This window comes from Emys orbicularis, chromosome 3 (assembly GCF_028017835.1).
Source record: "Emys orbicularis isolate rEmyOrb1 chromosome 3, rEmyOrb1.hap1, whole genome shotgun sequence".
NCBI lineage: Eukaryota > Metazoa > Chordata > Testudines > Emydidae > Emys > Emys orbicularis.
The window spans coordinates 102,376,316-102,402,837 of record NC_088685.1 but is presented as its reverse complement, the minus strand read 5'-3'; the positions used below and the strand labels follow the sequence as shown (position 1 = coordinate 102,402,837).

The 26,522-nt window shown below is 40.8% G+C and overlaps 1 protein-coding gene across 1 annotated transcript in view; it reads left to right on the top strand.

Annotated features, from left to right (window-relative positions):
* The window catches only part of EPB41L2 (erythrocyte membrane protein band 4.1 like 2), a 166,234-nt gene that overhangs the window by 23,876 nt on the left and 115,836 nt on the right, over nt 1-26,522 (top strand). Inside the window, exons 2-3 of the mRNA XM_065400935.1 lie at nt 5,609-6,099; nt 7,205-7,417. Of these exons, the coding sequence (XP_065257007.1) occupies nt 5,623-6,099; nt 7,205-7,417 (690 nt within the window). The 5' untranslated portion in view covers nt 5,609-5,622. The remainder of the gene's footprint in view (nt 1-5,608; nt 6,100-7,204; nt 7,418-26,522) is intronic.

The following is a 26,522-nucleotide window of genomic DNA, read 5'->3' as shown; positions in this document are numbered from 1 at the left end:
ACCTTAACACATGCTTACCTGAAAACTTCCTTTCATCAAGTATAGGCCACCTGTGGACAAATGGAGCATCTAGAGTAGATGGAAATTAACATCCAAGATTTTGGGTTCATTTTTTGGTGGAATTTACATTCTCTCCAATATAAGTATTTAACACAATCTGATTTGGATTATCCTGGCTGTGGAAGTTACCTTTATCAGAGGGAGCATGGAAGATGGGGCATTCCTCTGCTGCCAGTGACCAAAAGATCTGGTTCTGTCCTCCCCAAACTGAAAGCAGGCTGAAGAGAAGACAGTGATAGCCTCCAAAAGCTTTGGTTTGTCTACACCAACACTTAGTTCTTGGCAAGCTGGGGTATAAATCTACTTCACACTAGCTTGCTGCAGACTAGCTGTCTGTATAGACCAGGGGTCTCAAACACGTGGCCCACAGAGTTATTTGCTGCGGCCCACTTAGACTTTGCTCATGCACATTAATAGTTTGTTAATGAGCTTTGAGTCCCCAGTCAGCCAAGTCCACCTGGCCAGGTAGTCCCCAGTAGGCTAGCACCCCAGTTTGCTGTGAACTAAATGTTTGTGTAGACAAACCCCTTATAATGATAGGGAGGAGGATGCAGTTTATATAGATACACAAATATTGTTTTAGGGTGGTAGTTGGAACAATATGTGAAAATGTGCTCTCAAATAGAAGATGCCACTTTGAAGTTCACTTAATTTTTTTCATAAGGCTAGATTACTGTTTCCTAGCTAATCAGTTTCAATTGGCACTGCCACGGTTAACACTGAAACTTACAATTTGACTATACTATACTTGCAAAAGAATGCCTAATAGATCAGCTTTCTTTGGCAAGCAGATATTTGTGGATTGTTTCCCAGAAAAGATAATTTCTAGCTCTGGTAGCAGTGTTGGGATGGATATGTGCATGCAAGAGAAATTTGGTAATGCCATGTAAAAGTAGAAATAAATAGCAAAATGTGATTTGACTAGTAGCAACTTAAGTAAATGTGTCAATTTTAGGAAGTATAAACAGATTTAAAAAATCCTTGCCATGTAAATGTCAAACAAAACAATAATCATTACAACAGTGAACTTTTGTTTAGAGATATTATACAGTAATGTAATCATCAGACCTCTCTTTGAGTGTTACCATATTACAGAGTGAACATAATTACAATACCGATGACATTGTTTCTAGTTTTTTATTAAATTGAGTGAAATCTCTGATTATACATATTTCACAGAGCAGGCATGTCTATGAATTGTTAATATTAAAAAAAAAAAATGAACAGGTATGTTTTTTGCTAGTGAATGTACTTCTAATATTAGATATTTGGTTGCCATTTATTCAAGTATTTAATTCTCTTCTGCCCATTTTATGCTGGGTATGTAATTGGTGTGTTAGTATTTCCATAACAACCTCCCTTATATATATATATATATATATTTTTTTGAACTATTCCTCTATAGTTGGACTATTTTTTTTTTTCCTTTTTCCAGTGAGAGGCAGCCTAGCAGATGAGAAATTAATTCATTTTCTTTTGTGTGACCCTTTCTGCTAGGAAGCCCTAGGAGGATTACCAAAAGGTTATTTGGTAATAAATATTCAACAATTGGTGATAGTTTCCTAATTGACCAGATGCCATTGCTTCTATTAAAGTTAGTTTTCTGTATAAAACCATTTTTTTAGAAAGTTGAGAAACAGTGTCTAACTTGATAGTACGGGTACCACAGGAGAGTGGGTCAGTTAGTTAGTTTTAATGTCTAAATTATTTAGAAAAGTTTCTTTACTGAGTAGCTGGACAACCATATGTATTCCATGGCTCTCCCGGTCTGTAAAGCTCTCTGGTTCATGATTTGGGTTAAGATCGGGATTATTTGCAATGGGTGTCATGGGTGAGGGGAAAGAATTTTTTATCTTCAGTTCTATCGCAAGCCCATAAAATAGCCTTAAGAACATAAGAAAGGCCGTACTGGGTCAGACCAAAGGTCCATCTAGCCCAGTATCTGTCTACCGACAGTGGCCAATGCCAGGTGCCCCAGAGGGAGTGAACCTAACAGGCAATGATCAAGTGATCTCTCTCCTGCCATCCATCTCCATCCTCTGACGAACAGAGGCTAGGGACACCATTCTTACCCATCCTGGCTAATAGCCATTTATGGACTTAGCCACCATGAATTTATCCAGTCCCCTTTTAAACATTGTTATAGTCCTAGCCTTCACAACCTCCTCAGGTAAGGAGTTCCACAAGTTGACTGTGCGTTGCGTGAAGAAGAACTTCCTTTTATTTGTTTTAAACCTGCTGCCTATTAATTTCATTTGGTGACCCCTAGTTCTTGTATTATGGGAATAAGTAAATAACTTTTCCTTATCCACTTTCTCAACATCACTCATGATTTTATATACCTCTATCATGTCCCCCCTTAGTCTTCTCTTTTCCAAACTGAAGAGTCCTAGCCTCTTTAATCTTTCCTCATATGGGACCCTCTCTAAACCCTTAATCATTTTAGTTGCTCTTTTCTGAACCTTTTCTAGTGCTAGAATATCTTTTTTGAGGTGAGGAGACCACATCTGTACACAGTATTCGAGATGTGGGCGTACCATGGATTTATATAAGGGCAATAATATATTCTCAGTCTTATTCTCTATCCCCTTTTTAATGATTCCTAACATCCTGTTTGCTTTTTTGACCGCCTCTGCACACTGCGTGGACATCTTTAGAGAACTATCCACGATTTAACCTTTGCTAAAAGGAAGTGTATAATTTCTGGAGAGTGGATTTTTTTTTTAATTAATTTTAATTAATTGGTAGCCAAGCAATGTTTTCACTGCCACAGTTTTCATGTTCAGTAAAGACCGGGGTTGGTCTGGGTCAAAGAGCTCAATGTTCACTACTGCTTTGCGTGCTGGCTGACTTGAAAGTACCATTGAATATTTGGAACAGCTAGTCCACCCCTGTAAAGGGTTTATACAATGTATCTGCACTCACTGTTGGTTTCTCCCCCCCCCCCCTTATTCCATATAAATTCTAATGACATCCTCTATGTTCCTGCCAGAGTTTTATCTGGGATGATTACAGAAAGATTTTGAAGTAAGAAAGATGTATCTTTGGCAAAATGTTCATTTTGACTGTGGCTTTTCTTCCCAACCAAGAAATTGCATTCTTCCCCCAACACTCCAGGTCTTTTTCTGTTTGCTGAAGTAGTGGTTTGATATTTAAATCATAAAGCTCTTCTAGGTTGATTGAGATGTGAATTCCCAGATTTCTTATAGAATTTGTTGCCCATTTGTACCTAAATGTTTTCTGGGAGGAGTGACTTCTCAGAATCTGGCAAATGTATAGCTAGCATTTCAGATTTGGCATAATTTACATTAAATCCAGGCATTTCCTGAAATCATAGATTTATTTAGAAACTAGTTTTAGGGAAATATTTGGACAGTCCATATTTTCAATCACAAATTAAATTCTGCTTTAATCTTGAAATTAGGTAGTTATATAAAAGCAGCATTCAGTGCCACTAGAAATCTATTAAACATGACAAAAGTGCTTTTCTTTGATTTTTTTATAACAATTTAGGGAAAGTAACAAGTATAAAACTTGAGTATTTAAATGTGAGCTTAAATCAAATCTCTGCATTATGTGACTGTAGAACTCAAATATTATCAGTTAATATTCTTGTAACTTCTCACTTACTACAGTATCTTATTCCAGGAAGATTATTTGGTTTTACTTTTGTGGTGGAGGTGGATCCTAACCCCAAACATGCAATGCTTTGACTGACCTCCATTCTCTTGCTGCTGGTCATGGCTGGTTGCTCAGCACAACTGTAATAATGAGTAGGTGATTTTAAACTGTGCCCTATGTATCCGTCAAGCCTCTCGGTGAAAATGAGTTATGTTAACTGTGTTAAATAAAGACACCATATGCTGCTTTTGGATGTCCAAGTATCAGCAGTGACCGTCTCCATTTGACAAGAAGGCTTATGACCTCTTAGGTAGATGCAGCTCTCATTTGTTATCCATATCTTTGTCACCTCAGTTTGGCTAACTGTATTAATTCCATTTGTGGTTAGACATGAAGTCCATTTGGAAACTTTAGCTACTGCAGAAACTGGGAGCCCACTTGCTGGTGCTCCCTGCCAGGAATAAAATATCCCAATTTTTCCAGTTGGTTTCTGAGTGCAATTTAAGGTGGCATGTATGACTCAAAATCACTAAATTAATTAATGTAGAGACTACCTCTGTCCTTGCATGATTTAGAATTTGTGGAGATCAGTAGGGGCCCTAAACTAATAGTCTACTGTTTTTAAACAAGAGGGATTGATGGCAGGCATTTTTCAGTGGGGTGCCTTGTTGGTGTCAGTGGTTGGAATGAATTCTATTGCAATCTGCTGACTTTCAGGCCATCTAGCTATGCCAATAGTTTATCCTAAGCTTTTAAGAAGGGGTTGAGCAAAGATGTGTGGAGATTAAAAGTATCATGTTCTGATGCTTTCTTATGTAAACTTGTGATTCAGAGACCAGACTTGATTCAAGGTCTGTTGAAGGCATTTTTATATTGATAGCCCATAAATGTTTCAGGAACCATTAAATATGGATGCACTCCACTTTCTCTGTCCCTGTGTTCAAGTTGTTTTAGGGAATCAGGTTTTTTTTTATTCCCATCCTGCTGAAATCATGAGACAAATTTGATTTTTAGACTAAAATAAAACATTTACAAAAATTGCCTGTCCATTAACAGCTATTAGTATGCAGCTGTCAAATACATGGGCTTGATTGCTAGCATTCTACATGTGCCCTCCATTCTCAGTACAATCAACTTAACTTATTTTTAACAAGGAGACCATGTGGCTGTTCCAATTAAAATAGCCTTTAATATTTTCATTAAAGTTAATTAGAATGCTGGGTGTGAATAGTGATGGGTTTGGAAATGTACTCCCGAAAAGCACAAAAGAGGGGAGAGAACTCTTCCTTTGAATAATTTCCCCCAAGCACTGTTTTTATCAAGGTGGAAATGTATAAAAATGTTGTAAACACTGTGGATTAAACCCTTTTCCGATTTGAAGTCAACTGTAAAACGTTCATTGACTTAAATGAGGCCACGATGTCAGTGTATGGCTGGGATTTTCAAACAAGCCCAGGAGAGGTAGGTGCCCAACTCCTCCTGAAATTTGAGACCCATTAGACTGCTTTGAAAAGCCTGCAGAGAGAGAGTGAAAGTTACTTACTGAACACTTCTTGTGTTTAGTCTGTCTTTAACATTAAGAGCACCCTATTGTAGCAAGTGTATTTCAGTGTTAATTCTAGGAACCATGGAGCACTCCTACCACTTTTCCAAGAGGAAAGCTGTGGTGCATTGAAGCATAATGTATCTCTTTAGCATAAGCATTTTTGAAAATTCCAGATGTCCAATATGGCAGCAGATTTTGGTTTGTTGCTACTTTCATTTTTGGTTGAAGATCTTAAATAGGATGGATTAAAACAGCTCTTTAATCCTAACAAAATTGATGTATGGTGCCTTAATTTTTAGATTATTCCTATTAATGGTGTTGAGAGCCAAAAAGTAGAATGTTGAAACAATGCATAATAATATTTTATTGTTGCATTTCTAGCATAATCTGTGACCATGACAACTGAAGCTGGCCCAGAGACTGAAGTAAAGAAGGAATCTGAGCAGCTAGGGGCAGATGCAGCCAAGGAAACACACGAGGAAGCAACAGAGAGTCAGGAAAATCAAAAGTCTGAAAAGACACTCTCTGAAGAGGCACAAAGTTCTCCTTCTTCCCCAGCACTAGCTACCCAAAGCAGCCCAAGTAGTCAGAAGAAGGAAAAAGATCCATCTGAAGGCAAGGGAATCTCTCGCTTTATCCCCCCATGGCTTAAGAAACAAAAATCATATACCTTGGTGGAGCCCAAAGATGAAGCCAAGAAAAAACCTGTAGAGGAAAGACCGGTAGTGGAGGAGAGGGAAAGTCAACTTCCAGAGGATATGGCTCAGCCAAAGGGAAACTTGGAAGAAGCAACAATTGAGAGTCAACAGGAGGCTAAAGCAGATGACAAGGAGGAAGAGGAGAAGCATTCTGTGAGCAGTGCTGACACACAGGTATGTGTGGAAAGCTAATAAATTTAAAGAAAATATTAACGGCTAGTCAGTGAACCAGATTTATTGCTACTGTAACTCCTCTGAAGTACCTGTCATGTATTGAAATTACACCAGGGATTAATATGGCTCCCTGTTTGTATTTTTGTGCAGTTTTTCTGCTTGGGCTGACTTTAGTGACGTGCTACTGAGGGTATGTCTACACCCCCCCCCCCTCAAAAAAAAAAGCTAGGCAGCGAGTCTGAGCCCAGTTCTTCAGACATGGGTTCGTGGGGCTCGTGCTATGACGTTCTGGCTCAGGCTAGAGCCCAAGCTCCAGCCTGAGCCAGAATGTGCACATACAGCTATTTTTTAGCACTGTAATACAAACCGTGTGAGCCCAAGTCTGTTGACCGGGGCTCTGAAACTTGCTGCCGTGGGGTGTTTTTTGTTTTGTTTGTTTTCTGTGTAGACATACCCTTAGTGACTGAAGCAATCCATTTATTATCTGCTGTAGTTATTTTTGAGTCCTGAGGATCTCAATTATTTTATTCCATGCTTTACTCTTCCATTCTCTCAAGATTATGCATTATGGATACTGTCTTTATTTCTTGCTGCTTGGATGTTGGTGTTGAGATGCTGATGGCTGTGGTGTTGAAATGTGAGGAACTATGTTGTACATGTGCCTCTGCTCTGCAGTGCTCCAAAGTCTTGCCTTCAGAAGAGTCAGATGTCAGTCCTTAAATTCAAACCTGTGTCACTTATGGCTTGAGTTTTTTTTAAATGTTGTTCTGTTGTAATGCAGTTTCTCATTATATTTTGAGTTGCTTTTAAGAAAAAAGTGTAACTTTTATTTTGATTTCTATAGGGAGACTGGTTGCTTCTGCTAGAATTTTAACATCAAGATAGTAGCCTTTAGGATAGAAAAATTGTTTTTCAGTATCTTTTCTCAAAGGGGAACCCTTAAAACTATATATCATGCATCCAAACAACACCAGCTGGGAGCACAACCTTAATGGATAGTTATAAGAATAATTAATTATTGATATACAGAAAAGAAGAATTTTCTTTCAACTTCATCCTGAAAGGGTTGGACTTGTTATTGTATTAAACTACATCTTTCTTACAGCCTGCTAAAGAAGACAATAAAGAGATTGAAGTAGAGAAAGTTGCCGATGAGCAAGAAGAAAAACAAAAAGTAGAAGAAAAGAGGGAGACCAAAGAGGTACAAACAGCTGAAATCAAAATGGATAAAGCGCCTCAGAAAGCTCCCAAGAAGATTAAATCTGTGCCGTGCAAAGTGATGCTCCTGGATGGCACCGAATACAGCTGTGACCTAGAGGTAAGGCAGCAAGCCTTCTATAAAGAGATCTTTCTCTGTAGAAAGACAGCAATCAGTACCGTATGCTTTCATTGCAGTGAGAGTTAATTAATGCATGTTTGTTTTTGGTAAATGGAATGAGTTCATTACATTGTCACATTCACATTGCTATAGTTAAGGGTCAGTTACTATTTCCATTTTAAACTCCTATCTTTAAGACTTCTCAGTTAAGCTACAAAAAGGTACTCTGAGCAACATTTTCACAAAAATGATGCAAATTCAGCAACAACAACAAAATTCTTCGGGTAAATTGATCTCTTTTGGCAACTGAACCTCCTCCCTCACCAAAAGAGTAAAGATTTTCCTTAAGGAACTGCCTTTTGTTATTTGTACTTAAAACAGTATTTTATTTTAAAAGAAGTGTTTAACCACAAACTAGAAAGTTGGGCTTAATTTGATTTTTAGAATTATTTCATGGGTGTAATGAAGAACTCTAGACAGTATGTTAACTGGTTTAACTGTGAGATTTAATGCAGATCACTACTGATTTAATTTACATATTTGTGCCAAATCTTAATCCTCCCCATAGTGTCATGCTTTATTTTTTTGCATCTTAAATCTTTGTTTAGATTTTTTTGCAAATTTTGTGCTTCTTTCCATATTTAAAATTGGCCTTAAGTAACTGACAAAAGCAGGAAATGCTAACGTAATAAAGGAAAAGTAGATGCTCATTTTTCTAATACTTGAGCATTCTTTTGCAAATTTACTGCCAGGCGGAGTAAAAATGGTGTCTACATTAAATACAGCAGAAATCAATTTAGATTTTCAGTTGTAGTTAAATGTACATTTACATTACATTAACCAAAAGAAAAAATTTAAATGGGATTCTGGCCTTGAGGAATTACATTCTTAATAAAAGTCAGAACACAGTGGGAATTGAATAAACAGCTTTGCACCACAAGCTTACAGAACTTTAATTCTAGGGGAGATAGGACTAGGTATGTGCTTATTGTGTGGATTTTTTTTTTTTTTTTGGTTCACAGGCTGCTTTATATTTTGAAAAGGCAAATGTTAAAATGTTTCTAGTCCTTATGCAATCTCTTAAGGCATTTCTCAGCTTATCCTCCTTCCACAAAACTCAAGTTATTAGCTCTGTTTACCTCAAGAGAAGTTAATAATATAGGTTAGGTATGGAAAATGCTATGTGTATACACACGTGGTAGATACATGTTTCAGAAAAGTGCACAACTGATTGTTCTTCTTTGATTTCACACGTCCATTGCACTGTAGGTGTGCATGTGCTCCAGTGCACAGTTGTCAGAGAGTTTTTCCCTTAGTGGTACCAGTCGTGGCAGCACGAGCCCTCTCTGCTGCCTCATGCAGGTATAAAAGGCGGAGCTGCCCCTAACCTCCCACTCACTCCCTTCCTTAGTGCCCCCACACCCCCACCCTGTCCCTGGCCAAACCAGAAGCTGGAGTGGGCCGGCAGCCATGGACCCTCTACTTACCGGGCGGGGGGCCATGGCAAAAAGTGGATGGACCAGGCCTGTCCACTTTCAAAAAGGGGGAGGGCCATGGCCCCTGGCCTCCCCAGTTCCGGTGCCCTTGGTTGCGAGCTATTGAATTATCTTGCATGGCATTCCTTCCACACATTGGGAAAGTTGGTGCAGACTGACAGTCCAACAGCCATGTTTTATCATAGAATATTAGGGTTGGAAAAGACCTCAGGAGGTCATCTAGTCCAATCTCCTGCTCAAAGCAGGACTAACACCAACTAAATCATCCCAGCCAAGACTTTGTCAAGCCTGACCTTGAAAACATCTAAGGATGGAGATTCCACCACCTCCCTAGGTAACCCATTCCAGTGCTTCACCACCCTCCTATTGAAATAGTGTTTCATAATATCCAACCTAGACCTCCCCCACTGCAATTTGAGACCATTGCTTCTTGTTCTGTCATCTGCCACCACTGAGAACAGCCTAACTCCATCCTCTTTAGAACAAACAGGGTGGGAACTGGTCCTCACTAGTCTACTGGGAAGCAATTCTGTTTTGAGACTTCTTCATCGGCAACTTCTGAAAGCGGCCTGCCTCCCAAGTCTCAGAATATGCTGGCCAATTACCTGAGCAGGTTGTTAATCATCATGAGTGGTCCCTCAGCCCAGACATGGCACGGACCGTTTTCCACCTCTGTGGAGCTCCTCAAATGGATATGTTTGCAGTAAAAGACAACAGAAAATGTCACCAGTTTTGCTCCCGGGCAGGCCACAGTGCGGGTTCATTGATGGATGCTTTCCTGCTGCTGTGGTCAGAGTCTCTCCTGTATGCTTTTCCCCATATATCTCTTCTGCCCAGGATTCTATGCAAGGTCAAGCAGGACAAGGCCCATGTTATACTGATTGCCTTGGCATCGCCCAGTCAATGCTAGTTTTCAGAGCTCTTAGACCTATCAATCAGTCCCCCTCAGTCACACTCGCTTCACGCCACCTTCCCCCCCCACCCCACCCCCACCCCCCGCAATCTTCAGGCCTTTCACCTGACATCTTCATGGTTAACATTGGTGAAGGAGTCCTGCTCTAGAGAAGTTCAGAATGTGCTGCTGAATAGTAGAAAACCATCAGCTAGAACTACTTATCTGGCTAAATGAAAGAGGTTTTCCATTTGGTCTTAACCTAAAGAGGTTTCCTCAGTCCTTACTTCTATTCAGTGTGTGCTGAATAATCGTCTGTCCCTGAAACATCAAGGATTGGCAATTAGCTCAATCAGAGTACACTTGGTAGCTATATCGGCATTCCATCTACTTAACTGCTCCAACCCAATGTCTGTAAGATTTTTAAAGGGATTGGACAGGCTATTTCTGCACGTACAGAACCCTATTTCCCCCCTCTGCCCCCCGCCCCCTGGAGCCTGAATCTGGTCCTAACAAAGCTGATCTCCCCCTCCCCCCCCACCCCCCGAGCCTCTAGCGACCTACTGTCTGTTGCACCTTTCAATGAAGGTAGCATTTTTAGTAGCCATCAGCCAGGAGACTGGGGGAGTTGAGTGCACTAGTGTTAGACCTTCTGTATACAGTTTTGTATACAGAGTCTTCCTTCGTCTTCACCCAAAGTTTCTTACGTAGGTGGATAACACTTCATATTAACCAAGCAATTTTCTTACCAACCTTCTTCCCAAAGCCTCCTGGTAATAATGGTTAGGAGAGACTATACACTCCGGACGTTAGAAGAGCTTTAGAGCTGGGGTCCCCAATGCGGTGCCCGCGGGCGCCATGGCGCCCGCATACTGGCCGCCGGACAAGCAGCCGCCGAAATGCCGCCAAGAAGCGGCAACGTCAAGAAGCGCTGCCACCGAAATGCTGCTGATTTTCGGTGGCGACGTCGTTGATGACGCTACTTCTCGGCGGCATTTCGGCGGCGACGCTTCTTGGAGTTGCCGCTTCTCGGCGGCTAGTCGTCCACCGCCCGCCACAGGGAAAGGTTGGGGACCACTGCTTTAGAGTTTTATCTGGATCTGACTAAATCTTTCAGCTTTTCTACTCAATTCTCCGCAAGTACAATGAACAAAATGAGAGGAAGTCCTGTTCCACTCAAAGGATATCATTTTTGATATCTAGGTTGTTTGCCTATGTTACCAGTTGACTACCTGATAGAGGGTCATCGTGTCGCATATTTGCCTCGCGCGCGCGCGCTCGCGCTCTCTCGCTCTCTCAACAATCTAGAGACTGTTAAATTTGGACAAATGGTCCTCCAGTCCCTGTTCAAATAAACTTCGAACTCACCTCCAGTTTGGGTTGCTTGTGAGTTACCTAGTTCTTCAAGATATTTTGTACACGTCTATTCCACAACCCCCTCTCGTTTTCTGTCTTTTGGACCCTCCCGACAGGAAGGAACTTAGTCAGATCAGTGGTGGCTCCAATCCTTTATGCCTGCGTGCAGGGTGCGAGGCAGGAGAGGATGCTCATGCCACCACAACAGGTACTGCTATGGGAAAAACTCTCCAACTGTGCACTGGAGCACACACACATAGTCAGTGGGACAGACATGTGCAACACATCTCTAAGACCAAGTTATGGAAAGGTTAGTAACTGTTACTTCTGAAAGTGTTCCTAGTCCTCTTTCACCAAGGCGTAAGCGTAGACTATTGGGGATTGATCATTCGTCATTTTAATCTATGCTGATGTAAATCAGGAATAATTCCTTTGATGTTCGTGGACTTAAACCAATATAAAACTCGTATAAGAATGCAAAATTGGCATCTGAATCGCGTGTACAAAGCAGTTGTCCTGGCCAGATTAGTTAAACTAGTTATATTCTACCTACATAAAATGTTTACTGTAGCTCTGTTAGTTATTTCCCTCTTTAAACTTCAGAGTATTGCTAGTGCAAACTAATTACTACTTTCCATCCCAAAGTTGAATTGCCTATTTATAAACTATACAGTGTGAAAGCTATATTAGGATGTTAGTCTAGGGAATTAGAAACCAAATTATTAGATTTATATTTTAAGTCCTGTTGTTTTGGAGTCAGAAAACCTACATTCTAGTTAGACTGGTCAAGATGAAACTTAACATTTAGCTTGACTTCAACTTTTTTTCAAAACAGAATGCTAAACTTGCTATAGTCTAGCTATATTAAGCAGTTATTTTACATCCAGCTTCATTTGGTTGGGTTGCTGTTTATCAGTATGTGGTATCTAATGCTCACATTCCTTGTCTGCCTTTGTTTCCTTTCCTCTTGCTCAGTTTTTCTGCTTCCATGTGTTTGATGTGTTTTTGGTGGAATATTACAATAGCACTGTATGCTTCAGTTGTGGTGCACCATCATCACAACATATCAGCTTTTCAGCACGTTTGTTATTGTTTCCCATACAGTAAAGAAAAACAGAGCGAACAGTTTGCTAGGTTTTCAGTGCTTGCTAGCATTGGTACAGTCAGCATATCATGGAATTAGCCAAAGCAGCACTAATCACTCACTCTTTAGACACGAAAGTGTTTTGAGAAATATTGGTAATTTTAAAGCATCATTGTGTAGCTCTGGTGTTTGTACTTAATGTATCATATATGGATAAGAGTCAAATCCATGGCTAGCAAAGAAGCAGTAGGGAAGGGGGGGGAGACGAGACCCAAGGAGTATTTCCTGGAAAACTTCATAAAGAGAAGCAATTTCCTGCATCGTGGAGGAGTGGAAAACGTATCAAGGCAGTTTTAGGAAAAAGTAATCCCAGCTGATATTTACCCAATACAGAATTTTAAATAACTTGCCAGTGGGAGAAATTAGACGCTGATAAAACATGTGAGCATGCACCAAACCAAACAAAAGGATAGGGTCAAAGCAGCTTTCTATTTCATGGTAGTTAGGTACTTTGTAACATAAATAGGAGAGGTTTACTCCCAGATAGGAACAACTTGCTCAGTTAAATCCAAAGCCATTCTGTCAGAACCATGGGGGATTCATGGTCCAAGAAATGAACTCTGTACAGAAACTTGCAACATTTTTATGTGACTAAGTGTTCATCAAGCATAAGTTTAAACCTCTTCTGCCAGTGTGATTTTTGGGCATTGTGTTTTTTTTTTATTTGTTATACAAACATTTTGAACTCGTCAAAATCATGTCTGGTCACATTTCACAGACATTAACTATGTAAATAAAAATGGGGTATGTGGTCCTCTTCCCCCTTTGTCTGTTTTTAGAACCTCTAAATTTTCAAGGGTCCAGTTCTGTTTGATTCATAAGAAATGCCTGCCCAATGATAGGTTTTACACCATATCCTGAAGTTTCAAGGGATTCTCCAGTACACTGTGCCCAGGGTGCTTCAGGTAGGGGGCAAAGACATAGATGATTATTTTTTTTTTTTTTAAAAGAGCTTCCATCCGTGGAACAACTTCAACCTTCAGAATAATATGTACGCTATATCTTTTGAGCAGAGATTTCATAGTACAAGTTTACTGAATCTCTTGAGGTATTAAACTCTCTAGTTTAGAAATAATATTCATTGCCAACTTGAAAATGTGTTTTGGGGGACAGGAACAGATGGTCCTTAACAGATGGAGATCAGGTGTTTTCCAGTTCAGGACCCAGCTGCGGTATCTGAAACTTCCTCCTAGAGAAAAAGAAGCTTTAACTACATTATAAAGAAGATTGTTCCCTAGAGAGCTGTTCTTGAAACTATCTTGTGCAACTGAAATGGATGTGCTCTTACGCTACACTCATCTAAAAGTGCTCCCACACATTTAGCAGCACTCTATTTATTTAATGGAAAATTCATAGTGTATCTCAAAGCTGAAATTATTTCTCTACAAAACCACTGGAAGACTATTGGCCTATGTCAACCAGGTACTTTGAACAATCTGGCATATTTCCTCGGGGGGAGGGGGAGAAATACTGTCAAAAGGTAGATTATACAAACATACTCTTTGCCAGAAGCTGGGATTGGGCGACAGGGCCTGGATCACATGATGACTACCTGTTCTGTTCATTCCCTCTCAGGCACCTGGCATTAGCCACTGTTGGAAGACAGGATACTGGGCAAGATGGACCTTTGGTCTAACCCAGTATGGCCATTCTTATGTTCTAATTATGTGTAGCCAGATAGGGGGGTTGTTTTCTGTATCCCTCCTTACTGCTCCCCCCAAATTAAAAAAAAATCCACCCATAACTACTGTTTTGATCACCCTATTAAAAAGAATTGTTTCCCAAAACATTCATTAGAATCTCATACTGGATGATCTTTATGGCTCTAATAGATGCTCCTTCTTTTGTTTCATTGCACTGCCAAATAAGTGGAAATAGTACCATTATTATGAAATTCAAAATATAGAAGCAATCAATGTGAAGATAAAGCTGTACAAAGCTTACTCCTTTTAAAAATAGCTACTAAGCTTTTTTCCTCTTTAATTAGAATATAATTTTGAATTAAATTTTTTTAATTAGGACCCAAACTTTGTGCTTTCTGTAGCACTAGGTTCACTGAATCTATCTGTATTTGCTGGAAATCTTGGTGCTTGGTTGTATTTAAATACTTAAGTGAAGAGAGCACATAGTGAGCAAATGTACTTTCTATGTTTGTTTCATAATTCTGCATAGAGAGAATGAGCTGTAGATAAAGATACTCTTACTATGATAAAGTGTAATTTCACATTTAAAAAAAGTAATTGATATTGTAAAAGTTGGACACCTTCATTTATTAAGTGTTTCTGTCCACACCAATGTATCACCACTATTTTTCTTGGTATTTTTATGTCCATATGTATGGGTCCCCCTGTGTTCCTCCTGGTGCTGGATACTTTCTACAAACAATCTCATTTTGTAATTTCGGTTTCTTTAACCACTTCTACCTTCTAAAAAGACGTCTTTTCTTGGCTACCTTACTTACAAATTCTTACCCATTGTCTAACACTGTCGAGTCTTCTTGCCCCTTTTTCTCTTCGTACTGGAAAATTAAGCACTAGCTCTCTCCTGCCTGCAGGGAAATGGAATGCAGGCATCCTTTCTAAAGAGCAACAACTACTTCCTCTGACTGCTGCTGTCCCCAGACTCTCTGGCTTGGAGGCATACCATCTATATGCGTGCATTCCGCAATGTTTTTTGATTTCCATGCCTGTGTATACTTCCGCAACAGCAGCAATGTTTGTAAAAGAAATACTAATTAGGAACCTTTTATATTCTGTTGTGCTTTCTCTTTTTGCAAAATGAAAAGCCATATTCAGTTTAATTCAGGGTTTGCTGCTAACTGTATTTTTAAGAGTAGTTGCTCACCCAACATCTGGGAAAGAGTTTACTACTTATTCTTTTCTAATTCAGGACACATGCCAAGGGAGCTGTCATCTCCAAGGAAATGACAGTATTAGGCCAATCTTGGTGGAGTTGCATGGATTTCACCCTTCACTTAGTTTTTGGTTTCATTTCTCTACGTGTGCTCCCTGAGGCCTTCCGTATTGTCAGTCTCCTATATTGCACTTCTAACATGATTGGAAGAGTAAGATATGGTCAGCTTCTCCTGTCCTCCACAAATCCCCTCTGATTTCAGAGGAAAGAGACAAAGCTGTTATACTGGGGGTTTTGCTCTCTGTTGCACCCCATGCATGCATGTATTTAAGGTACAGGAGAGTATTAGAGGGTGAGAGTAAAATGAGCAATTACCAACAACAGAATTTCTAGGGGTTTTGTCACACCAAGCTGTCTTTTTAAAATATTTTTTTAAAGGAAATGCTTATGGATTTCCATGGAACATATGTGAGAATATACCTAGGATAAATTTGCTGCACAGAGTGTGATTAATTTCTTTTTGTACAAAATGTGTTTAACAGCTTTACAAAAACACATCGTAATAAGAGTTTACATAATCATGTGATGAAGACAGTGCTTCTTGGTGATGTCTTCAAAATATTAGTTAGAACCATGAAAAAATACATAAATGGAGCAATGCTTAAGCAGAATCTTATTTTCGTGTAGGCAGTGTACATTGAAATCTGAAGATGTATGGTATGTAAATAAATGTCATTTAGATTTAAGGTAATGCAGAATGACATGTTTGCATGAAAACTAGGTTTTGAGTACATAAATGGATTAGCTCTGTAACGTGTTAATTAAAATGTCTTGCTTTTTGCAGTTAGGCTGGGACATGCATTTACAGTTGGGATTTTCATATCTGCAACATCTTCATCGTAACACAATTAAATTAGAACTGTTTAAAACTTGAGCAGAATCAAATTAATTTTTGATTAAAAATATCAACTATAATTGCCACGGCAATTTTATATAATTGCAATTATAATGAATTAAGAGCTACCTTGAGGGATAGAAGCAGAAATTAATGAAAACGGAACAAAATCAGAGATCAACATAGATATTTAAATAAGAATGTCAATTACTTTAGCCATACCTGTTACAAAAAATATAAAAATGTGGGACATGAGCAGACAACACTGACTACTATAAACCCATGTCAGCCTATAATGTCAACTTATTTTTGCACTTGTACAGAATGTAGAATATTATATATACTTCTTATTACCACAAGGATGGTAGTAAAAGCCTTTATAAAGCTTCTTCACAAGGTAACTGATATTTAAGAAGCAGCTCTCTTCAAAGGGTTTTAATACTTCCAGGTACTAGTCCTTTGAGTCCTTTAATATTTCATATTTGACTAAATTATGTTTTGAATTCTCCTTTACAAAGTACTATATGGTATCTAGAAAACATATAGATGTTTTTAAATTACTATTTTATCTGGGGGGGGGGGGGGGGAGGTTAAGTGCAACAAAATAACCGTCCAAATTGAGCCAAATGGATTTTAAACACAGTTGCTCAAAAAGACACACACAGCCAACTTCCTTCTGGTTGAGAAGCCAAGTTTCAGCCTGGAACAGATTTTCATGTTGAGTTCTTGGAAACTGTTATTCTTTGCAGTTCTTGCTGTACACTGTTAGCATCTCTATTGTAATTAAGCTACTATTTGTATAAGTAAATATTCCTTACTGGTAGAGAAATAAAGATGAACAATACTTTGTGAAATTAATTACTGTAGTAAAAGCAATAATGACCTGATTTTTTTGACAGTGAGTTTTTTAAATCACACTCACTTATATTTTCAAACAAACAAACACAAACCCTCTTTAGATTCAAGCTGTGGCTTTATTAATACATTACTGTTTTTCTGCTCTTTTCTTGGTTTGGATTAGAATTACTCTTTCATTTCCAATAAAATAATCTGGGTTTGTGTTACTTTGCCTGGAGCAAGGGAGAGAACAAAAATGAGCAGAAATTGTAAAAATCATTACATTCAAGCTTTTTGTTTTAATGATACAGATAATTTCTCCCTCCCCACTGCTGTTAGCTAATTATCACCCCCATAACCAGAAGATTAAGCTGAAATAAGAGTTTGCTTGCTGAGATGACGGCAACTCTCTGCTTGCTAATGTGAAATGATACATTTCTTAGTCAGAAGTGAATACTGCAGCAACCTGTGTGGCTGGCTGGTATCCTATTTTCTGACAGCATTATTTAGTTGATAAAGAGCTGCATAATCACAATGAAAACTTGAAATTTGGGCTCAGTTACCATGTATCATTTTGTTGTTGGAATTGTGGCTAAACGTCAGCAGTGGCATTGTGTACTAGTTGATGAATGTTTGTTAGAGCCATTCCTTTCAGAGTTAGTTAAAAATAAATAAATTAAAGACTGGTGCATTACTGTTGATCTATAACCCTTTTATAGTCATAAAAGCTTGTTACTTTCCCAGCTTGATCCAGTGCTCATCAGTGAATGGTTGGTGGAATCTGTTTGCTCTAGCGTGAGAAAAGCCTGGGGATGTGGGTTGGGGAAAGCATGGAAACAACATAGAAGAATAAAGCTGCAGCCAGCTATTGTAGTTCGTAGGAATGATTCTATATTGCATTACTCTGGGGATGTGTTGATAATTTAATTTGGATTTTGTAAGTATAGTGTACAATATATGGTAAAAAGCAACAGAGAGTCCTGTGGCACCTTTAAGGCTAACAGATGTATTGGAGCATAAGCTACCAAGCTATATGGTAGTCACTTCTGTAAATTAGCCTCTAGTTTCTCCTTCATGTGCATACCAAATTGCTAAAAATGATGAAATGGGACAGCATGTGACAATAATTTTAAAAGTACATGTTTTGCTATATAAGTTGGTAACAATAGTGTTAACTCACAACATTAATGCTATTTCTAGGTAACTAGTTAATTTTAAATGCAAAAACTAGTTCTTTTGAAAATGTGAATTCATATTTTTATAAACTTGGGAAAGAATTCAGTTCAGGAGAAAATTTGTAAATGGTCTTTTATTATGCAGTTGTGTGGTGTTTATGTAAACATTGGTGCTATACTTAGAATTGTACATAGAACTGAATTTAATATAGAGAGGGGCTGTTTTATTTCAGATCAAACTTGTTTTTTTTTTTTTTTAAAACACAAATTAAATATAAAAGCAATTAAATTTAAATAGATCTGCTATAGAGTTTCTATTCTGTCTCAACCGAATGCTGAAGGACCCAGGGATGATTTGTAGTAAGTGCCATGCAAAAACAATGCAATTATGATTGGTCTAGCTTGCAAAGCTTTACAGTCAACTCAAGGGCATTCTCTCTGTATGTAACACAGTAACTTTTGAATGTCTCATCTGATCAATTCTAAAACTTCAGAGAATGTTCTGAGCATCAGTGGACAAAACCCTATTGATTTCAGGGGACGGGGACGGGAGTCAGGAAGCTGAGAAGGAGGAAATGGGGGACACATGATGGCCCTGGCATCTGATTAGCACAGCCACAGCTTCAAGTACCTCTGCAAATGTCTATAGATCAAACTGGTTGATGGCAACTGTTAACTCCTTTCAGCATAGCAATGACAATACTTCTATTTCAGCTCTGCTAGTCCTTCTAATAGTTTAACATGTTAATACCCTGACTGACTTATCTCCGGTTCAGAAGAATTATGGTGGTGGTGATGAGCGACTGGGGGCGTACACATAGCCACTGACGTGTGTGGAATTGTGGGATCCTTGTATTGGGGAAAAGGGGGTAATGAGCCCCTGCCATTGAAGGGAAGGTCAGGAAGAGGGGATTGGGAGCAGGCACATAGTCCCTGGCGTGGGGGGGAGGGGTATCCTGGGTGGGAGAATGGGACATACAGAACCCCTAGTCTGTAGGAAGATTGGGAGATGCTAGTGTGGAGGAAGGGGTAGAAAGTTCCTACACAAAGAGCCACTGGCATAGGGGGTAGGGAGAATGGCTAACACAGAAGCTATGGTTGGGGGAAGATAGGGGGAGCGACTCTAGGTATGGGGTAATGTGAAGGATGGGGACACAGAACCCCTGGCATGGGACAGTGGGAGACCCTGGTATAGGTGAATGGGGGGGGGACGGGGCATATAGAACCCATGGCAGTAGGGAAGATGGCCACACAGAGCCCCTCGCATTGGGGGAAGTTGGAATGGGGGTGCACACTGAGCCATGAAAGGAAGAGGAATGGGGGACCCTGATATGATAGGAGAGCAGAGACTGGGTATACACAGCACTTCTGGCAGTGCGGAGACTGGGGGCACACAGCCCTCCTGGTGGAGGGGAGTTGAAGGGAGTCCTTGAATAGAGAGGGATGGGAGGGTAGTGGGGGAATGGAGAGATGCAGGGAGGGAGCCCCTGGTGTGTGAAATAAGGTTGGTCTACAGAAGCAACACACTTTCAGAGTGGAAGCCGTGTTAGTTTGTATCGGCAAAAAGAACGAGGAGTACTTGTGGCACCTTAGATACTAACAAATTTAGTTGAGCATAAGCCCACTTCATCAGATGCATGCAGTGGGAAAAACAGAAGGAAGATGTATATATTAATCTCATTAGAGTTGGTATGGCAACCCTCATTTTTTTCATGTCCTCTGTATGTGTGGGCTGTTATCAGCAGGAGAAAAAACGTTTGTAGTGATGATCAGGATGGCCCATTTCAAACCGTTCACAAGAAGGTGTGAGTAACAGTAGAGGGGGAAATAGCATGGGGAAAGAGTTTTTAGTTTGTGTAATGACTCATCCACTCCCAGTCTTTATTCAAGCGTAATTTATGTGAGCCCTTAGTTAAGGCATTTTGAAGTTTGTGGTCCCAAACTAGATAAAATCTAATCTTTCTTTAAAAATTAGTTTTAACACTTTAAAAACAAAAAAACCTTCTCCTTCATTGTGTCACTGCATAGCAGAGTTAAGGTAATCTTAACTTGTGCACTTCCATACCCTAACATGATTTCTGTTAACCTTAACCTTAATTTAAAATTTCCTGCTTTATCAGTGATTGGTTTTAAGCTAATTACAACATTCTTGCAGTGTTTTTTTCCCTTTAAGTTGCTTATATGTATGCTCAACTTTAACTTGATCTTAGTGTAGAATAGATTTTTGTTTTGATTTGGAATGTCCTTGTTTTTCAAAATTATTAAAAAGTTACACTAAATAAAATATCTAGAGTGCTACTATGTGATATTTTTAATGATTTAAAAAATTAAGAAGTAGTTGTGACAGATATGGCAATTTCCTGCAATATCCTTGGAAGGCCTTATTTTATTAAGTTTATGTAGTATTTTGGGCTCGGATTGTATGTAAACTCTCTAGGGGGGAGATGTGAGACCTGAGAGTTCAGAAGACTATACTGAAAATGTGCCGAAGAGGTATGAACTTTTGACAATAAATATGAAGCGGATTTCCTGGGAAATCCCTAGAGAAAGGTTAACGCAAATTCCCCAACTCCTATTATGCAAAAACCCAGCCTTTTGAAGCTATGTCCTGAGTAGAGGGTCACTGTCTGCCGATTACCTGTTACAGAAGGCCAAGCTCAGAGGCCCAAGCTGTATTAAAAAAAATGGCTGATCTGCCCATAGTTCTGGTTCTGGATGTGGCATGGATGAACTTGTAAACATGGAGAGAACCATGGAGGACTAAAATCTATCAGAGCCCAAGGTTGGGGTAACCTCTGGTAAGCTTTCTAGCATGCGTGTAGGTTTTTTTTAATATGTTTTCTCTGTAATGCTTTTACCATAAGAATAAATGTGGTTGCTTAGAAGGAGCTGTGCAGTAACTTGTAGCTGCGGGCAATACACTGGGCATGGCCCTTTGAGAGAAAGCAAAGTGAAGGTGCTGGCCAGTTAGTCTGGTTTGCTGGGGGATATTGCAGTGTAAGGCAGGGAGCGGTGCAGCTTTAAAACCCCTGATCAGAAGGGAATGAGACGTGGGCCTCTGTCCGGAAGAGGTAACAACTGGGAGCTAGAAACCTCTAAATGGGTGCTCTTGAGGGACCACAGAGAAGGAAATACAAGTGCAGTTACTCTGAAACGGACAGTAGCAACTTAAATCCTTTCTAGAAATTAATATTTAAAGGCCCTTCCCTCCAGCAGTCCTCTTTCTCCCCCCCCCCCCCCCCCCCCCCCAAGATTTAGTCAGGGGTATTTATAGTTTGTCATGGACAGGTCATTGGCCGTGAATTTTTGTTTACTGCCTGTGACATGTCCATGAGTCTTACTAAAAATACCTGTGACTAAATCGTAGCCTTAATTATAACCAATAGAATTGTTGCATGCAAATTAACTCCAGAGGAAGAGTAGTGATTAGTTGAGTTAATTGTCTCAGTGGTCTGCATTTGAGGATTACCTTCACCTGATTCTAGTTATGATTATATAGGCTACAAACATTTGTTAATAACTAAGCTTAATTACAACCTTATTTCTTGAAATATAGCATATGTACAAGGCTTCAATTAATTTTAACTATATTCAAATTTTTGAAGTCTGTGTTCAGATATTAAGATCATTTGGGACGAAGACTGAAACAGATGTTAAACTACTTAAATTCACTTTAATCTCATAAACGAATTAATGGATTTACTTGTAAATTCTCACAAGTGTATTATATAGCACTTACTCTGACTACAGGTTTGTACCTTAAGTATGGAGCTGTGACGAGATTCCACAATGCAAATATTACACATAAGCTATAGTGAAAGAACAATTTAAAGATTGCAAATCAAGCATTCAGATGTTAGGAAATGTAAGAATTAAGGCTGTGTGCACAACCTTAATGCAAATGCATTAGGATACACTCTTTGATTACATAATGATAGTGTGCTGGATGGAGTTACTCTGGGGATGAATTGGGATTGAGTAATGTAGAAGTCCATAATCTTTGTGACCCCTGCTTCATACTGTTGCAGAGGTTGGAAGGTCGGTAGTGAACAAGGCAGGGGATCGTAGGAAGAGATAGGACAGTCTTATGGTTAAGGCAGTTGACTGTTGCCCTGGACAATCGGATTCTATCCCTGCCTCTGCAATAGAGCTTCTAAATGATGCTGGGCAAATCACTTAAACCAGACTTTTCAAAAGTGGTCACCAATCACATGTGCCTTATTTTCTGGGTGCCTGATGAGACCCTATGATCTGATTTGCAGAAATGCTAAGCACTCGCAGCTGCAACTGAAGAGAATGGGAGCTGTGCTATACTATATAATGCAATGTACTTGAAAAATAAGGTCCTAGGTATCTCAAATTGGGCAGCCGGAATTAGTGGCCACTTTGGATCTTAATTCTGTATGTATTAGCTGCCTCGCTGTAAAAAGGGGATGTCATAAACATATAGCTAAGGGTAGTATAAAATCCCTCCTTTACTTGTAAAGGGTTAATCCCGCCTTTACCTGTAAACAGTTAAGAAGCTCAGATAACCTAGTTGGCACCTGACCAAAAGGACCAATAAGGGGAGAAGATGCTTTCAAATCTGTGGGGGAAGGTTGTTTGTTTTGTCTTTGGGTGTTCTCTCCGGGTCAGCGAGGAACCAGGGCAGGGAAAATACATCTCCCTAAGCCAGATCTGAACTAAGCATCTAATATTACAGAAATAGTAAGTAATAGCAAGGAAATGCGTTAGATTATCTTTTTGTTTTAGCTTGTGAATTTTCCCTGTGCTGAGAGAGGTTTATCCCTGTTTTTGTAACCTTAAAATTTTGCTTAGAGGGGAAATCCTCTGTGTTTGAATCTGATTACCCTGTAAATTACCTTCCATCCTCGTTTTACAGAGGTGCTTCTTTTACTTTTTTCTTTATTATAAAGTTCTGTTTTTAAAGAATCTGATCAGGTTTTTAGTGTCCTAAAAACCCAAGAGTCTGGTCTGTGCTCACCTTGGTTACTCTCAAGCCTCCCCAGGAAAGGGGGTGAAGGGGCTTGGGGGGATATTTTGGGGAAACAGGAACTCCAAGTGGTTCTTTTCCTGAATCTTTGTCTAACTCACTTGGTGGTGGCAGCAGTACTCATCCAAGGACAAGGAAGGATTGTGCCTTGGGGAAGTTTTTAACCTAAGCTGGTAGAAATAAGCTTAGGGGTCTTTCATGCGGGTCCCCACATCTGTATCCCAGAGTTCAGAGTGGGGAGGAACCCTGATGGGATGATACCACTACCTCATCTCAAAGGAGAGTTGTGCATAGAAATTAATGTTCATGAAGAATTCAGATACTGTAATGAAGAGCACTATAGGAAAGCCTATGAGGAAATAAATAATTGTCTTCATAGCAGGATTTGAATAGTGTGTGCAGTAAATAAGGTCTGGGGCCACCCATTAAACTATGAGGAAAAAACAAAATATTGAATAGCTGCTTATTAATTGAGAACAGTCTGTTCTGTGCACTGAATGAGGCAGGGTACTTTGGAAAAATAGTATGTGATCAAGACTGCACAAGCAACCTTTATTTTGTCATTTCCTAACTTGTTTGTTAGTGCTTGACTTTATAACCTTAATGTTTTAATGAAGTTTTGAGTTTAATTTGGTAGGCTGTTAAAGACAGAAATTCCATTATGTGGTATCATATTATAGAATCATAGAAATGTAGGGCTGAAAGGGACCTCAAAGCTAAGTCTATCCCCCTGTGCTTACGCAGGGCCAAGAAATCCTAGACTAGGTGTTTTGTCTAGCCAGTTCCTAAGTACCTGCAATGATGGGAATTCCACAACCTCCTTTGGAAGCCTGTTCCAGAGCTTAACTACCCTTATAGTTAGGAAGTTTTCCCTAATATCTAACCTAAATCTCCCTTGATGCAGATTAAGCTCATTACTTCTTGACCTACTTATTGGACTTGGAGAACAATTGGACATTATCCTCTTTAGAACAGCCCTTACCATTTTTGAAGACTTATCAGATGCCCTCCTCAGTCTTTTCTCAAGACTAAACATGTCCAGTATTTTTAACCTTTCCTCATAATTCAGGTTTTCTAAATCTTGTATCATTTTTGTTGCGCTCTCTCTCTCTCTCTTCCCCCCTCCCCCCCGTCCACATCTTTCCTAAAATTTAGTGCCCAAAATTGGATACAGTATTCCAGCTGAGGTCTCACCAGGGCCGAGTAGAACAGGACTATAACCTTCTGTGTTAGCAGCTCTTGTCAGGCCTGACATACTCACTCCACCTAACACACTATTGTTATAATATGTAAATCTGAACAGTTAATTTCCTTGGTTTTTAATAAATAAATCCTCAGAATCCCCATGTACCACATCCTAGCTCTCCACCTACACTTCCTCTGGCTCTTTGGCAATGATTGCCCCTGAGAATGAACTGACTGCATGTTAGTCCCTTCGCTATCTTTTCTTCATCTCTCATCATTTTGTCTGCAGCAGAGCCCCAATCTTCCTCCTTGGTGGTCCTACTTATGAGAGGCAGGTGTCTGTCTGGGGCCTGCATATTGAGGAGCTGGGGAGAGGACACAGGAACAGTACAGGGACTATCATGGCACTAGTGGGAACAGATATGGAGGAGCATGGATTTTTTGGGGAGCAGAACTGAAGCCCGCCAAACATCCCCACTGCACAACTGACTCCCTCCTTTCTAACCCACTCTTTCCTGCATTGCCCCAACACCCCACCACATTCCCCCTCACTGCTCCAGCACCCCCTGTTCCCCACTACTGCTAAGACTCCCTCCCCCTCCCACTGCTCCAGCTTCTTTTATATTCTTTCCAACACACCTATTCCTCTGATCTGGTCCCTCAGATGTAAACCAACCGCCAACTCCTCCCTGCCCCTTTCAGGCTGGAGGTGGGAAAGTTGTGCAGCTGTGAGAAATGCATGTACTCACTGGGGGCAGGAATGTGGAGTTGCAGAGTCCCTACCTCAAATCTGTGCCTCCTAGTGTATGGGGAAGGGGCTCTACACCACATCAGTCTGCAGTATAGGAGGGCCAGAGAGGTTTGAAGTGGGGCATTCATCGCAATGATGTTCTCAGCTGAATGACCATGGATCTGAATATAACCTGAAAACGTAGTTCTGAAAGATGTGAACTGCTCCATTCATCTCAGTGGGTGTTTTCATCCCCACTCTCATGGCTTCAGTGCAAATGGGCCACACAGAGTATGCACCTTCTCAGTTCTTCGCCCTGGCTTTAGCACTGTGTGCCTGTGCCATGCTCTGAATATGCTCATTCCCAGTACCCAGTCCTGGTCTCAGTAGGGTTGCCAATGCTCCCAGATTGGCCGGGAGTCTACTGGAATCAGGATCGATCTCCCGATGGCTATTGAAAGCAATCCGGGAGATTTTAATAGGCCACTAAGTCTGGTCGGCAGTGCAGCAGGGCTAAGGCAAGCTCCCCATGGCTCCCAGAAGCTGCTGGCATGTCCGGCTCCTAGGCGCAGGGGCAGCCAGGGGGTCTGTGCCCCTGCCCTGAGTGCCAGCTCCGATTGGCCAGGAACCACAGTCATTGGGAGTTGCGGGGGCGGTGTCTGCAGGCGGGGGCAGCATGCAGGGCTGCCGAACCACCCCTGAACCGGACATGCCGGTCGCTTCCGGGAGCCGCCCAAGGTAAGCATCGCCCAGACGGAGCCCTCACTCCCTGCCGCACCCCCTACCCCAGCCCTGAACCCCTCCTGCATCCAAACTCCCTCTCAGAGCCCACACCCTCTCCTGCACCCCAACCCCTTGCCCCAGCCCGGAGCCTCCTCCCACACTCTGAACCCCTCGGCCCCACCCCCAGCCCAGATCCCACATCCTAGCCCCCTTCCCCAGCTTGGTGAAAGTGAGTGAAGGTGGGGGGAGAGCAAGCGGGGATGGAGTGAGTAGGGGTGGGGCCTCAGGGAAGGGACGGGACAAGGGAGTTTGGGTTTGTGCGATTAGAAGGTTGGCAACCCTAGGCCTCAGCACTGTGGGGGACACGTTCTGAAGTGGGAATGGAAATGAGGGTATGGAGGTGGGGAAGTTTGGGAGGTTTTGCTGAAGCCGTCCTATGTCCTCCCGTCACTTCACGGCTCTGATCCACTCCTTTTCTCCCCACACTCTCCTGCACTGCTGACATCCTCTTTCCCCCTAGAAGCAGCTGCGTTGGGGGCAGGGGAAAAGGGTGAGCCAGGAGCCCTTCCACTGTGCTGGAATGAGTAAGGGGATGCTAGGGAGTTCAGTATTCCCTCCCCTGATTGGGGAGCAGTGGATATAAGGGGAGCTCCTGAGTCCACCTCTCTCAGCCTGCTGGAGCAGCCATGGGGAGGCATTATGGGGCGGATTTGTTGTTGTACTTTCCTTCAGGTATGTCACTGGAAGAAAAGGTACCCAACTTTCCCTGTTTATGGTCAACCTCTGAGTACCCAGAGAGCAAAGGTCACTTTTGAGGATGATCCCC